The 17,246-nt window shown below is 41.6% G+C and overlaps 1 protein-coding gene across 1 annotated transcript in view; it reads left to right on the top strand.

Annotated features, from left to right (window-relative positions):
- Window positions 1-983: 983 nt before the first annotated feature.
- Window positions 984-17,246, top strand: part of LOC131237054 (probable flavin-containing monooxygenase 1) — a 29,868-nt gene continuing 13,605 nt past the window's right edge. The window contains exons 1-2 of the mRNA XM_058234694.1: window positions 984-1,463; window positions 2,425-2,662. Coding sequence (XP_058090677.1) covers window positions 1,026-1,463; window positions 2,425-2,662 — 676 coding nt within the window. The 5' untranslated portion in view covers window positions 984-1,025. The remainder of the gene's footprint in view (window positions 1,464-2,424; window positions 2,663-17,246) is intronic.

The raw sequence follows: 17,246 nt of genomic DNA on the forward strand, positions 1-17,246 counted from the left end.
CACATTATTCATCTATTTTGCTAGCTTATTTTAGGGCATAAGCTCAAAAAATGAAGTACATTCAAAGTTTAAGTGGGCCACACCACAACAAATCGTTACTGTTGTAAACTTGTTGGGAGCCACAAAAGTTTTAGATGAAGCGCTTATATCTGTGTTTTCTATTCATCCAGGTCCGTCTGACCTGGGTTGTCCACTTGTGCTTTGGATCTGCCTTGTATAGCTTAAAATGATGACTTGGCAAAATGAATGTACAATGTCGATAGAACGCGTACATCATTGTAGAGCCACGTAGTTTTGACGCCATATAGCAGTCTGGGGGGAGGGTTATCCGCCAAACAAGCCCCAATGCAATACAATGTAACAATCTCAACTGTCCATAATTGCTATGTGGCAATCCATCATAGGTCCGTTGCCTGCAAATAGAGCGGACTGGAAGCGGATTGTATGGTAACTCAACACTACGGATATCTCCAGAGAGAACGGAATCTGTGAGGCCCACCATGAGGTATGTATTTTATCCACTCTGTCCATTTGTTATCATTTTAGGGCATGAGCCCAAAATTGAAGAATATCCAAAGATGGACCACACCACAGGCAACAGGGGAACCCTCCACCATTGAATCCTAGAGCCCATACTAATGTTTAATTACCACCTTCGAAATGTTGGATGGTAATTAAACTTCTGTAACTCTTAAGAAGTTTTGATAGGTAGGCGTTCAATGTCTATTATTTCTTGTGGTGTGGTCTATTTGAGCTTTGCATATCCTTCAATTTTGGGGTCAGGTGCTAAAATAATCTGGAAAAGTGATTGGACGGTTTGGATAAAACATACACATCATGGTGGACCCCATAGAGTCTGATAACCACGGACATTCGTGGTGTTGGGGTAACCACGCAATCCGCCTCTAAGTAGTTTACTTCTCAATTCTCTTATAACCCACTCCAGTAAAAGCTTAGGAAAGCCCTGAGCTATACATAGAGAATTGAGTTATAATCATCGAATTGATCGATCTTTACATCGACAGATGGATCGACGGGTGGGGATCATCGGGGCTGGGATCAGCGGCCTACTGGCCTGCAGATATATGCTGGAGAAGAACATCCATCCTATCATCTTTGAAGCTAGGAACAGCATTGGAGGAGTATGGCGCCAAACAGTTGAATCAACCAAGCTCCAATCACCTAGAGATGCTTACCAGTTCTCAGACTTCCCATGGCCGTCGGATGTCGAAGAAGAATTCCCCAACAGTAATCAAGTCATGGAGTACATCCAATCCTACGCCGATCACTTCCACATCCTTCCTTACATAAAATTCAACTCTAGAGTGGTTGCGATCCACTATGTTGGACCGTCTGATGAAGAGATGGCCACGTGGGACCAGTGGGCCGGGACCGGCGAGGCCTTCAATTCCGGCGGGAAATGGCACATAAGTGTAGAAGAGGGTGATCAGCAATCCATAGAGGTAAATACTGGTGGTTAATTAATGATTTTTTGACTCGGTGACTCAGACTGAGTCGTTAGATAATGAGTCAGTCTTGACTCGGTCGACCCTCTATTCTCAGTATGATCATCGGCACAAGAACATACAGTATCATTGGGCCTTTGAGATTGTACAAGTGGGGCCCAGGGTTCCTTGATCGAAACATCGATCACACCAATTTGGACTAGGGGTGCACACGGTTTGGTTTCGTCCGGTTCCGGTACCGAACCGCTCCCAATGGTTTCAGGAAAACTAGAACCAGAACCGGACCCTTTGCACCTTAGAAGTAAATTGGAATCAGACCGTAAAAAATCGGTTTGGTTCTGGTCCAGTTTTATGGTTACGGGCTTTTTATCATTCAGCCCAATTACATTTAAAAAATATATATATATATCCAAAGCTTTTCTACCGAAAATTTTCAAAAAGAGTAATCTTGTAATGGTTTGTTTTTATGACCCATTCGTATTCCCAAAATGATTTTGCTCATGATCTAGTTTTTTATGTTTATATATATATATATATATATTGACCAAGGGGTCCGGTTCGAGGGCTCGGTTTACAATCTGGTTTGGCTCTACAGAACTCCAAACCAAGAACCAAACTGAACTAACCGGTTTTTTTTATTTTCGGAAACAGTGCACTTCAGAACTGGACCAAACAGTGTGGTCTGGTCAGTTCTGATCCAGTTTGTCAGTTCTACCGGTTCCATGTGCACCCCTAATTGAGACATCCTAGCCATCCGATATTTGCCATGTTTGTCATTAGATGTGGACCATGCTTTAGTTCTTTTCTTAATTATAGATGTAATTTACCACCAAATGGTGAGAAGACATGGTTTATTAGTATGATAGAAATCTGAGTGGGTCATCATCAAATTGTATACTTTCTCTCTTGGGTCTCTTTCAATCACATGGATTTTAAGAAATTGGTCTGTTACAACCAGGTTTACCAAGTGGAATTTGTGATCCTATGTATCGGCCGGTTCAGCGACGTCCCAAACATTCCCGAATTTCTGCCCGGAAAAGGCCCAGACGCATTCAAAGGTCAGGTTATCCACTCTATGGACTACTCAGCCATGGATAATGCTAGCGCGGCTGAAATGGTTAAAGGAAAACGGGTTACAGTCATTGGGTTTCAAAAATCAGCACTTGATATTGCGGCAGAGTGCGCTGATGCAAACGGTAAGCTGCTTACACTCATAAGAAAATTACAAACTCGTACTCAGCTCAATCAATCAATGAATCAAGACTTGGATGAGTCGACTCAGTGACTCAACTGAGTCTGATAAATTTTTATTATACTTTTAATTGAAATTTTAAATATAATTACAAATAATAGATTGTATGATATTAATGCATTCAAATTACTAATTAGTAGTATATATTATGATAAAATTCTAACTATAGGAAAGGAAAATTATTCATTTTAATACCTGATACGCTCATCAATACGCATTCACATCATCAGGTGAGTTTAGAGGCTTTAGAAATCCTAGACATGCATCAGGTGGGCCTCATCGTTTCTTCCTCAAAGATCAGATCAGTCAACTCATCAGCTGGGCCCCACATTTAAAAACAATGGACCCTTTAAGGTTGGCTACATAGGAACCTTTCCATGTACATGGTTGAATTTGGATTCATCTGTGTCTATGTCACGATTGGATGCCCATTAGATTTAATTCACTCTTCATAGGCTACCTTGAAAAATCACACTAATCAGATGATCCAAACCGTCAAGTGAATGACATATCAACATGGATGGACAAGATCATCCAGAAAAGTTCACTTGTGGAACAGCTTAATATTTTTCCTTTCTTTTTTTTTTTGACTCCCATGTCTTGATGGCGTCGGTAATTATAGACTTAGTGGTGTGAACCAAACTAATTTTCTCCCATAGTGGCGCCTAACTTTATCTCGCGTCAAACGTCTTACATGGGCAACAAATTGACAGGAAAGACAGGGTTGCATATGAAATATCCCATACAGTACCTCCAAGTGTCTTTTCTTGAAGTAGATGAGTTGTCATTTCAAAAAACATGGCCCCATTTTCACAGGTTTGAGAAACAAGTTTTACTTCTTTATTTTTTAAATCATTAACCATCCCATCTTTACCAAGATAAGATTAAAAAGAAGAAAAAAAAAAAAATCGATTTCATCCATTCCATCATCATGATTTACTTCAATTGTGTCGTTGTCCTTACCAAATTTACTTTCCAGATTATAACAATCCAAACAGGCATTTAAAGCAGCGGTAAAAGTGGAGCTTCTAATGGTAGAAATAAAACAGTTATACCGTGGGCTTGTATAAAGAAGTAAAAGATTGATTTGCAAACAAAAGAGACTAGTTTATATTATGGGTAAAAATGAATTGGCCAAGTTAACTAACATATGAGAAAACACAAAGCATGGAAGAGGAGCCCGGTTGAGGACTACTCCCACGACCAGCTTGAGGATTGACCACAAGGTGTGACCCCGGGTTCAACTAACACCCCACCATCATGACCAACAAACAGTTGAGTACCGACTCGATCTCAAAAGAGGATGCAGATCACGATCAACAATTCTACTCGGTCCGTGGGACAACAACCAGCTCGACCTTGAGGTCAGCTTCAATCATCCAAGACCAACTATGGACCTCGACCAGCTCACCTGTAAGGTTGGACTCGGTCATCAACCTCGAACCCTTCGAAGGCCGACCATTCAAAGATGATGTTGTTAAGATTAGATCTTCTCAGGATCTTCACCAAAGATTTTGGAAAGATAAGGGTAACGTGTCCTGAAGGAGATCCCTTTTATGATATGCACCTACCAAGTAAAGAATAAACTAACGACCCACCTCTTCACTATCACCCAAAGAGAGGATAGGCTGCTAAAAGACTACATTATCTGCTTTAACATGGAAGCAGTACATGTGGTGGCTCTTCGTAGCAGATAGCTTTGGCCACCATGATATTCGGTCTCAGATAGGGTAGATTTCTCTTCTCCATTGACAAGAAGCCTCCGACTACATTAACTGATCTCCTTAGCCGAGCACAAAAATACTCTAATGCGGAAGAGCTCTTCAGCTTCGAAAAGCTACTCAGAATACGTGGAGCTCGGCTAAGGACCGAAAGCATAAAGAGGAGCAGCCACCATTCACGATTAGCATCAAAAAGAGAAGAGACGACAACCCGAGCAGAAGCCAACACCCGAACCGACGACCGAAAAGTAAATTTCATTCCTATACCCCTTTGAACATCGCTCCTGAGAAAGTCTTCATGGAAATTCACAACAAGAGGATCCTAAAATGGCCAAGCAGGATGGAAGTTGACGCCGACAAATGCGATAAACAAAAGTATTGTCACTTCCACTGTGACCATGGTCACACTACTGTTGACTGTTTCGATCTGAAGGAAGAGATCAAGTCTCTCATTCACAATGAACATCTGTGGGAGTACAACTACAAGTTGAACGAGCGACTAGACAAGAGGGACGAGCCGCAAGCCAATAGGAACAACAACGAAGTAATGTATGAAATTCGCACAATATTTAGAGGCCCCATAGGAGGAGGGGACTCGAACAGAGCTTGCATGGCTCATGCTGAGAGCATCATGTTAACTTCGCATATAAGGCTACCAAAGAATAGAGGATGGTTCCCTGCAGTTTGACTTTTGCCAAGGAGGACACCCGAGGAATCCACCACCAACATGATGAGGCTTGGTAGTTACTATGAAGGTGGCTAACCGTAAGGTGACCCCTATACTGGTAGACACGGGCAGTTTAGTTGACATTCTCTTCGCCGCTGCATTCGACAAGATGAGGATCGGGAGATCCTGACTGCGTCCCATCCGAGCTCACTTGCTCATGTTCACAGGAGAGAGGGTTACCTTTGAAGGAAGTATACTACTTCATGTGACTGCGGGAGAAGGTGTCAACCAAACTACCGTGATGATCAACTTCCTTGTAGTCGACTATTCCTCTATCTACAACGTTATTTTAGGACGATCGTCCCTCAACATCATGCAAGCAGTGATTTTAACTTATCACTTCTCGATGAAGTTCCCAACTGAACATGGGGTCAGCCAAGTTAAAGGCGATCAACATGAGGCCTGATAGTGTTATTCAACGGCCCAGAGGGCAGGAGCGCGACAACACACGATGGCTATCACCTCCCTTGATCCCCGAGAAGAATTAGTTGAGAGAGGATCTCCAGTGGAAGACCTGGTGGTGGTCTCACTCAACGAGACTGACCCGTCCCAAATAGTTCAGATCAGTTCGCTACTAGTCCCAAGATAACGAGAGGAGATCGTCAGTTTATTGAAGCAATACGATGACATCTTCATATGGTCCCACTGAGATATGCCCAGTATCAAATTGAAGGTGATGGTTCACAGGCTAAACGTTAATCCCGATCACCGACTAGTAAGATAGAAGTGATGAGCGTTTGAGCCAAAACAATACGACATCATTGCAGAGGAGGTCGGTAAGCTCCTTGAAGCCGGGTTCATGGATGAAATCTACTACCTTGACTGGATCACCAACATCGTGCTAGTGAATGAGTTAAATGGAAAATGACAGGTATGTGTCGACTATACAAATTTGAATAAGGCATGCCCTGAAGATAGCTTCCGTCTCCCGAGGATCAACCAACATGTCAATAGTACAACAGAGCATGAGCTCCTCAGCTTCATGGATTCCTATTCAGACTACAACCAGATCGCCATGCACTCGTACGACAAGCAGAAGACGACCTTCGTCATCGATAATGGGCTCTACTGCTACAAAGTCATACCTTTCGAGCTGAAGAATGTCGGAGCAACATATCAACGACTTGTCAAGAAGATGTTCACCGGGCAGATCGGATACTTCATGGAGGTCTATGTTGATGACATGCTGATCAAGAGCATCAAGATAATGGACCATGTGACTGACCTTGAAGAGATGTTTAACATCCTGAGGAAGTATTAGGTGAAGCTAAACCCGAGCAAATGCGCCTTCGGAGTGAGCTTGGGGAAGTACCTCGGTTTTCTAGTTAACCAGATAGTGATCGGGGCAAATCCTGACAAGATCCAAGCATTACTGAACATGAGCTCATTCTTTCAACAAGTTAGCTAGTCTCCAGAGCAGCCAACAAGCACCTCCTGTTCTTTTAACAGTTAAAGAGTAAAGAAAATTCGACATAGACTGATGACTGTGAGCAAGCTTTCTGGCAGCTCAAGCAGTACTTGGGGTCACCAGCCCCTACTACTTTCCAAGCTCGAGCAATGAGAGTCGTTGCTGCTCTACCTGGCAATTTCTGCCCCAGTAGTGAGCCCGGCCCTGGGGTGCGGGGGTGGGGGTTAGAAGCTTCCTGTCTATTACGTCAGCAAGGCACTGGTCCAAGCCGAGACTAGATATCCAGACATTGATAAGCTCGCACTAGCTTTGATCGTGTCATTGCGCTGCGTCTACCCTACTTTCAGGCCTACAACATTGTGATCCCAACCAATCAACCCCTTCACCAAGTACTCCAAAAACCAAAAGTGCCAAGGAGACTGATGAAGTGGGTGATTGAGCTTGCTGAATTTGACATCGAGTATCGACCCTAAACTTCTATCAAAGGCTAGATAGTTGACGACTTCATTGCTAAGTTCACCAACATCGATCTCCCAAGAGAGTTCGAGGAGACCAGGGAGGAAATCTACCCCCATGTATGAACCCTTCATGTCGATGGGTCTTCCAACTTTAAAGGCAATGGGGTAGGGATAATCCTTGTCGCACCTGACCAGACCTGCACACATTATGCCTTAATATTTGGATTCCCGACATCCAACTATGTCATAGAATATGAGGCACTCCTCGCTGGGCTCAGGTTGGCGAAAGCCATGGGAGCCCAAACTTTAAAGATCCACAGTGATTCGTGACTCATCATCAATAAATTTTTTGATGAGTACTAGGCGAAGGGTGAAAAGATTATTACTTATTTCTAGGAGGTGAAAGACCTTATTAGCAAAATCAGTAAATAAGCGGTCACCCTGGTCCCCTAAGTAAAAAACTCCCAAGTAGATGCTTTGACAAAGCTGGCAGTTGTAGCCAACGATGACATCGCCAAATCAATTCCTATCGAGTTCATGCTTGAGCCTAGCAACGGCTGACCTAAACCAGAAAAAACGATTCCCATTGTCTCGACTCCAACGTGGATGGACTCGGTGACAAACTAACTTAGGGAGAACAAGTTACTCGACAACAAGCTCAAGGCACAGAGAATTCAGAGCAGATCAGCTTGGTACACCATGGTAGGGGGCATTCTTTACAAAAGAGGATTCTCATTACCATACCCGAGGTGTCTTTGACCTGATGAGGCCGAGTATGTTCTAAGAAAGATCCACTGAGGGATTTGCGGTAATTACTTAGGTGGAAGGGCACTCACCCACAAAGTGATTTGATGGGGGCATTTCTAGCCGACCATCCAAGAGGACGCTAAGTACTATGTAAGGAAGTGTGACAAGTGCTAGCGGTTCTCCACGATACCTCGGTAACCATCCAAGCAGTTGACCCGCATGACCGGCCCTTTGCCATTTGCCTAATGGGGAATCGACGCCATTGGACCGCTGCCAATGGGTAAAGGACAGACCAAGTTCGCTGTTGTAGCAATCAACTACTTCACCAAGTGGGCCAAGGCCGAGCCGTTAGCCAAAATTACCGAGTAAAAGATTACTAACTTCGTCTGGAAGAACATCATCTGTAGGTATGGGATCCTACACACTATCATCTTGGACAATGGTAAGCAGTTCGATAATGTGCAATTCAGAGGTTTGTATAAAAGGCTCAGAATTCACACGCCTACTCATCACCTTAGCACCCCCAAGCTAATGGACAGGTAAAGGTAGTCAACAATATTATAAAAAACCACCTTAAGACCAAGCTTGCAAAGTCTAAAGGGGCCTGGGTCGAGGAGCTAGCATACTTCCTCTCGACCTACCGATCTACTACTTAGACATCAATAGGGGAGACCCCCATTCTCCTTGGCTTTTAGCACAAAGGTCATAGTACTAGTTGAAATAGGGCTCTCAACTGCGCACATCAACTACTTTGACGAAAACCAAAATGTCGAGCAGATGTGTCTAGGACTGGATCTACTTGAGGAAGAAAGGGGACGATCATAGTTGAAAGTCGTCGCCCATTAGCAACGTATTGCTCAATATTACAACTCCTGGGTAAAAGTAAGAAGATTTCAAGTGGGAGACCTGGTCCTTTGTGAAACTTTTCAGAACACCCAAGAGCTTGACTCGGGGATGTTGGGATTGAGCTAGGAGGGACCTTATAAGATAAAGGGCACAACGTGGTCAGGAGCTTATCGACTTGAGGATATGGATGGACAGCCTTTGCCTCACCCTTGGAACGCTGAGCATTTAAAGATCTATTACTCTTGACCACTTACGAGGTCCTCTGACCAGGAGCATATCAACTGACTAGCCTACTCGACTAGAGAGACCTCCCTTTTCAGGGAAAAAGGCGCTTGAAAAATTACTATTTTCTATCTACTTTGTAAATTCTATAATAAAAGAACTTCCCTAGGTCAGGGGAAGAAATTTTCTTTTAAATATTTTAACTAATTGAATCGCGTGATTGACTAGGGGGACTTCCCTTGATGCAAGGGAATAAAGTCCTCTTATCGACTGCTCGATCCATTTCTAAGTAGTGGGCATATTAATTCTTTCCTATTATGAATTCTACAAGGAAAGAGCTTCCCCAAGTTAGGGAAAGATAATCTCATTCAAATTCTAACTATCTGAGCTATACAAACGACCACAGGGACTTCCCTCAATCTAAGGAAAGAAAGTCCTTCTTAGTGCTCAGCTTACTACTACATCCACCATTTGACGGCCAACCAACTGATGTTGTCGTGCACGGCCTACCACTACATGGTCAAACTTTGTATGTTGCTCGGCTTGCTTATTCTACTTCGATTGATTTACTAAAACTACTTGGGGATATCAACACAACAATCGAGGCCAAGAAGTTTTCTCGTTGATAACAGATATCATTATAAGAGCAAAAAAAAAAAAAAAAATTCTAACAAGTGTGAGAGGGGGTGGCGAGGCCTAGTCTGCTTGAGAGGGAGGTTGTTCGGCTTCAATTTCAATAGGAGTTGTGTAACGCCCCGAGTTTTCGGAACCTGAGTGCATGACTCATTCTCCACAAACACGAGTGTTAACCTTTATGGATAGTCAAATTCAGGTATTTTTTTCTTATCTTTTATCAGAGTTAGCAATTTAGCGAAAGATGGACAAATCAAATATAAGGAAAATTTTGCACTACATTTAGAATATATGAGTGGCTGCCTAAAATGACTTATACAGGACAATGTCTCTTACAAAAATTACATAATTTACATAAGAAAATTAATAAAATACATATAAACTTGAGCCACAAGATCGCGCAGCTTCTCCTAGCAAATACAGCCATACATCTCTGATAATTGTACTATGCTCTTTATCAATCTAGACATGTGTGTCTTTTAAGCCACCTATACTACCTGTATGATTATATTTAATGGATGAGTGGCTAACTCAGTGTGAATTTTTTTCAAGATTACACATCATCGCCTTAGCTATGCATAGTTAAAAACAACAAGGAAATCAAAACAATACATGATGCGACCTTTTTAAATGCATGGATGCGTGAATGCACATTGACCTGGGGATGCTCATCCAATCGGACTTGAGCTCATCACCCATGCATAAGACTGGTCTCTAACATAGCATATCTCGTATAACATAGTGACCAAGTCATCGTACATATCATATACAAAGGTCGACAGTCGATGGTTTGGGAGCTAGCGAAATGATACCCCACTAAGGCTAAGGGCATGTGATACAGCATCCAGAATTATCCACCCGTCATCGCCAAAATGCTATGAATATATGATTAGCCAAAGTATTATTATTCCAATTATAACTAGCCAATTTAAGTAAACTCAAAGGTCATTACGGGAGGCTCGTTACCCAGCGTAGGCCGACAGCTCGGGCATAGTGTCCCATGACCACCATCCCCATCTCATAAGATTTTCCCATCTTAGGATGTTTAATGGATGGCCGTCGACCAGTGGCCAATCAAATTTCATAAATAGAGATTACCATTGCATGGTTATAGGCCATCGAAGGCACACAAGGCAATCATCAAAACATGGGACAGATGTTAAATTGCAACGGTAAAAGAATGCTTGGAACATTAAATTAAAATGGCAAAGGGGTCAGTCAAGATTAAATCAGAGCAGTTAAAGAGGTTATTTCTAAGCTACTTAAGCCGTATGACCGATGCATGGTAAATTCCACATTAATGTCCCATGTCCCGTATAACCTCCAGATTGAGGGTCCATTTCTTACTAGACTCTATCTTATTACATCCTAAGTATGGGTTCACATACACAAGAGGAATTACCCACTAATAAGTGTAGTGAATAGAGATCCATAAGCGACTCACAACAATCCAGGAGAAAGCATATAGTTATGGCATACCAGTCATAAGTTGATTCATAATAATCACAATAACTCATGATAAGAACTATCAATTGAAGTTCAAATGAAAACCATCATGTTAGTAGTTATTATATGAAATCATGGTTCACAAATGTCAACGTAATTCAAGTATAAGCCATGCATTAAGAATTGATAAAAGTTCGCATGCTATGAGGTAACATCTATGATTCAATTAAAGACTATTACTTAAACTAATTAGGAAATGAAAAGCTTAAGGGGGAAAGTCATCGCCTCACGAGTTGAATCATCTACTGGTGTTGCTAGGAAGTGCATGCACTTTTAGAGTTGAATCTTCAAGCTTACGCGACTGGTAGGTTAGGTGGAACTTAATGTTGATGTCATCCTGCCCTGATATACTCAATTGGCTCGGTCCACTTGTGATTGTAATCTGGTAAGAGCTACCAAGGACCAACTCTGAGTTAACTTCAAAAACAGTAATTGAGACCCCAACTCAAAGGGGAATCAAAACACACCCAATGCCAATGATCTACTCTCTAAAAATTCAACAAACTCAGTGAAACTCACTAAGTTACTAGGTGAAGAGACTCGAGCTACATACACTAATATTACTTGACTGACTCAACTAAACTCGGATGGGCTTGCACCGACTCAATGGAGCAGACTAATTTTCTCAGTTTTAAGCCTGATTAACTTGATGAACCTGAGTTCACCCGTGTGCACCCAAACCCACAGTGTTGCAACTAATAACTGAACCAAACCTAATTAGGAACTAGGTTACTGGATTGGGAGTGCGCCAAGGGAATTCAAACATGGAGTTCAACTCTATAAAACTAAGTTAACATAGTGCAACTAGATGCGATGGTTCAAGCCTGATAAGAGCAAGCTAATTTCCGTAAAGAATGATCACACATGATATCTATAGGCAACATCAAGGTCTCCTCATATCTGGAAATGACTAGGTAAGGAGTGAATTGATTCATTGAGTCGACTCATTCGATTTGGACCTGGTCGCAAGAGCCCCCTCAAGGTTGTGAAGTTTATGGTTGTGAGTGGCCTACCACCTGAGTGAGACCTTGAAACAACATGTATTCGAGTTAGCTTATGTGACTTAAGGTGCGTCAACTCAGTCAGCCTTGACAGCCTGAATCAATGACTCGGGATTCAACCCATCATCACTGGACTAATGTTGTGACCCAGGCCTTACGTGAAACTACTGTTACTACATTAGTCTGCTCACCTTGCTATCGGAAGCTTGATCGTGAATGAAGCCAGTCTGATTTTGAAGGCCCTTCCGGGGTGAGCGGAGAGGAGTTACTAGAACTCAGCAACGCACTCCCAACATCCATATTGAATGCAGGGCTGGCCAAGTTGGTTTGGCAGTTCAACGACCTCACAGTGGTTCCAGTAGCTGCATCAGGCGAGTTTAGAAGTTAGACTCGAACCTGAACATAGCAGCGCCCTGTTGCACTCCAAGTTCTCTCGCCCTTTCTCTTCCCTTTTCTCTTTTCTCCTTCTCTTTCTCACTGTCAGCACTCAACAGTGCCCAAACTCGACCCGGCCCAGGTCTGTGACTCGGGCAAGTTATTGTGGTGCGACACCGAGCAACATGGAGCTCGACTCTCTCTCTCTCTCTCTCACTTTCTATTATCACATCCAGCAGCTTCTGGACCTGACCTGAGCCTGAGTCGTGCTTGACTCAGTGACCCCACACAACTCAGTCACGCTCGGTCCAAAACCCGACTCTAACAACAACTTCATATATCTTCCTCATTTTTTTCTCTCTATCTCTCTCTCAGCTCTTGGTGCGAATCCCGAGGAAATGAAGTCATTTTTATAAGTGTGAAACGAGCCTAAACGGATCATCCAACGATTGTGAATGGGTGGCTGAACTCACACACTGATCTTTGGTTTTCGCACGTATGGGACCCATCCATCATCAGGGATGTGCTCCTGCTACCATGGCCTACCAGAAAAGTAAGTTTTTATCTGTTATGGGGTCACCCCATCACGATGGGTCTTTTAACCTAACGGGGAAGATGACGGGCTGATCATGGCAGATTTTTATTTGCAAAGTTTTAAGATGATCTGGTCTGTTTGAAGGGCTTGGATGAGACCTCTGATCATTGCAGGGGCCACTAATCTGGCCATTCATCGGCATTTCATGCATCTCGCGAGATTCCCCATGCCTCCAAGGTTTTCTCGCGAGATGGGAGGCTCCTCTAAGAGAGCAGTTACAGCCCCACAACGAACGATAGAGATTCCCCCGTGTGGCCTGGTGAAAGGCCTGGATCGTGCCAACGAACTCTCTTGAAGTGGAAATGTTCCCCACAACTTTCCGCTTCTTAACCAAATGTCCACCCATTTTTGGTAATGAAAGGAGAGCGCGAATCAAGACTCGGAAGGACAGATGGGATGGAGGTAGAGGTGTCCACGCGGATCACTCTCGTGGTAGCTCCTGCAATCGATTTCTTTTCAGGGAGTGTTACTGCACATCCCTGATTAAACCCAGCTCGTGCACATGCACGTTTGCATGGGGTGGTCCAGTCGACGTGGACCTGGTCATCCACCCAAATAGATTTTCCAGACGGTGGTTCGAAGTGGGTCATCACTCACCCAAATAGACATTGTCAGTTTTACGTGAGCAAACAGAGAGAAATCCTCTCTTTTTTGAATTTTCGCAGGTCAACGCCCATTTAATCGCTTGGATGGTTCGGTGCACATTGCGTACACTGCCTGTGGTGCACGCGCACTCCTGTGTGGGGTCCACCATGATGCTTATGATGAATCCACTCTGTTTATTCTCTAGAGTCCCAACTCAGGGTCCCACAAATGGATTTGGGTTCTGTTTGCTGATTCCCGTCAACCTGACGGTCAGATCGCCATCATACTTGTCCTATGAGTTGCTTAAGGGTCCTTGGTCGAGTTCAAATGAGAATATTGGTAACTTAGTGGTCAAATGCCTCAATTCGGATGAAATTCTAATGTGTGAAGATTTTGTTAGTTTAATGATTAAAATTCTTGAGCTTAAGGACCTAGTTTAAGGTGGATTACGTAAATACGTGGGCCATACCCATTATTTCCTTAACTTTTTTCATTTAGTCATATCGATCAAATGGTCGAATTAGTTTTGATCCAAACTTTAATGGTCAAAAGTCTTTAGAAGTTGCTCATATGGTCAAGACACCTCATGGCTCATAATGGACGGTTGGCCAATTTTCATGGCTAAACAGGTTTGTACTTTGACCTAATAGTTGATTAATGGATGATTTTAAGGTCTAATGGCTGAATTATTTTGAATTGTTGGCTGATGTTCCTAATTGTATTGATCATCAACAGTAATAAGATTTTAAATCCAATTTAGGAGAAAATTAACCGCTATTTTTAAAACTTAGACGACCCTACATCTCAAGTAATTGGACGACCGTGAATTTGAATGGTTGAATTATTTTAGAGTAGATCACTAAGAGTGCAACATCCTCTAGCATATCTAATTGAATCTAATGGCTAATTTTGTTGGTTGGATGCCTGTTTAGATAATATAAGGGTCTCATTTACTGACTAATTTCGAATTCAATAACTGACTTTTACTTTAATGGTCTGATCGGTGCCATACCCAAACATCAGGGTCTCCAAGGGTTCTTGATTCAATCTAGATGAATTTCAATAATAATTTTCAAACTCTGATGGCTTGATTATCGTCAACTAAGTTAAGTATTACGGCCCAATGCATGGTAGGCCTGATGATATGGTGGTCCATCTTGAATTCTATTAGATGGATGGCTTGATCTGTGGGTGGGGATTTCTTTCAACAGTCGGATTTATACTTAGGATGAATGTGAATGTGTGAGTAAGTTAGGTCGCACGGTAACACTCGAGTACTAAAAAGTACAGGGTGTTACAAACTATCCCCCTTAAAGAGAATTTCGCCCCAAAAATTCAGCACTTCCCCTATGAATGTGGACAACAATCTATCTTATGGTGTCCATATACATCCACTAGCTCTCCACACCAAGTTTATTTATATATGCAAGCACTCATGACTTACTACTAGAACAAGGGTCATTACAACCTACCCCCCTTAAAGAAGGTTTTACCATTGGGATTTGATAATGCTCATCCTGGTTATTAATGTAGGAGAATCATCCTAGTGGCGTGTCGTATTCTCGATATGTCCAAGTGTTTGGCACCACCTGGTCTTTGATAGATTATATCTAGATCTCGCACAACCATTGTATCTTATACCTAGTGGATCGAATACAATTTCTAGGTTCTACAGATTGTTAGAAGCCCTTTGAAGAGCTACAAAAACTAGGGGTTTGGTTTGATGTCTAACAACATCGTGACATCATATGGTATTTACTAGGATTACAACTTCCTTTAGGTGACAACTAAGAATTTTATATCTTCCTCTTTACTTCCCTTTACTTCTAATGATAGTTTCCAATAGTACAATACAATTTTCCACTTTCTGAGTTTCAGGTAACACGAATAGATGGTCATAGTGTGTTTGAGCCCGATACATCGATCATCTGCCTGCATAGAACAGAGGATCCACTGTATCAATTCGAAATCCTACTAAGTCTCGATCCTTTGCTTGATTAGGGCATTGAGATCATTGAAATTTGCTAGGACTTAGAATTTAAGTCAAACCACGTGCATATCGCGTAAACATGATTTTATCAATCCGTGATCCTGATTATTCTAGACTTACGGGGAACATCTTGTAATCATTCTAATTTTTCAATGAAAGCACTTGAAATTTACGTGTATAGATGTGAACGACCATCATGCTTCCAGTGCGCACTCTAGTCACCTAATGCACTATTTAAAATTTCTTGGACCAAAATCCCTACGTAGAGACTTGAGGTTTGAAATTGCTAAACATATCTACACACTCAAATATGGCCTTGACATTCTCGGTCTATGGTCGAAAATTGACCTAAAATCCTATAACTTCATTTTTATTCGATTTTACGTGTTGGGACTTGTGGGAAATATTATTTTCAATTAAGGAGACATATTAGAAAATTCAAGTTACAATTCCTATTACAATTTCTCAAGTTCAGGAAGTGCTCATGTTTGACATGATGTGTAAAGTGGTGAGTAAGAATTTTCCTACAAAGTTTAATTCCATTACAATAGTTGGTTATTATGACAATGTTATTTCTAGCTAATGAAATTTCCAGAAGAGTTCAAGCTCCAAGTCTTTAAGAATCGTTTCTTGGGAGTCAAGTCTAGGGAACGTTCTTGTTTGTTCTTACGTACATCATAGTGAGAATTTGTCATCATAGGTACCCAAGTTTAATTTCTAAGTTCGACAGTAGTTTTGGTAGTTTACATGGGAACCAAAGTTTTGTCCTAATTTCAAATGACCGAACCTAAAATTTTCAAGGGACTTAAGTTCAATTTGTAATTGCCAAGATTATCCAAACAACTCTCAAAGGGACATAAAATATTGAGTACCTATATTTCCAAAGGAACCTAAGATCATTTCTAAGCTTTATAGTTATTCAAATACTTTTTCAAGGAGCCTAACACTTGAGTTTCTATATTCTCATTCCCTCCTAATTCTAAGGGATTTCTACATAAGTTAACATCCAAAGGTCTAACCTAAAAACTTCAAGGGGTCTAAAGTTTGAAATATCTATGTTCTCAAAATTTTTTTTTTTTTGAAGGGAACTTTTCATAAGTTCAAATGACTATTCTAATGATCTCTAAGGGAACCTAAGTTTGGGTTTCTACATTCTCCAAAATTTTCCTAAGTTTAGGGGAAATTCACCTAAGTTCAAATTTCTAATTTCAAACATCCTAACTTGAAACATTTAAGGTTTGTATAAGATCATTTTCCCAAGGCCTAGTTTGTCCAAACTATGCTTTGATATAAACTGTGACGCCATGAGTTTTAAGAACCTGATTATATAACTCGTTCTCTAAAAACTCGATTGTTAACCTTTATAGAGAGTCAATTTCAGGTATAATTTTTTTCTTGTCTTTTATCAGAGTTAGCAATTTAGCGACAAATGGACAAATCAAATATAATGAAAAATTTGCACTACATTTAGAATATACGAGCGGCTGCCCATAATGACTTATACAAACCAATGTCTTTTACAAAAAATTACATAATTCACACAAGCGAAATGATAAATTGCATTAAACTTGAGTCACAAGATCGCGCAGCTTCTCCTGACAGATACAATCATACATCCCTAATAATTGTACCCTGCTCTTTATCACTCTAGACATGTGTGTCTTTTAAGCCACATGTACTACTAGTATGGTTATATATTTGATGGATGAGTGGC

The sequence above is a fragment of the Magnolia sinica genome, chromosome 2, assembly GCF_029962835.1.
Source record: "Magnolia sinica isolate HGM2019 chromosome 2, MsV1, whole genome shotgun sequence".
NCBI lineage: Eukaryota > Viridiplantae > Streptophyta > Magnoliopsida > Magnoliales > Magnoliaceae > Magnolia > Magnolia sinica.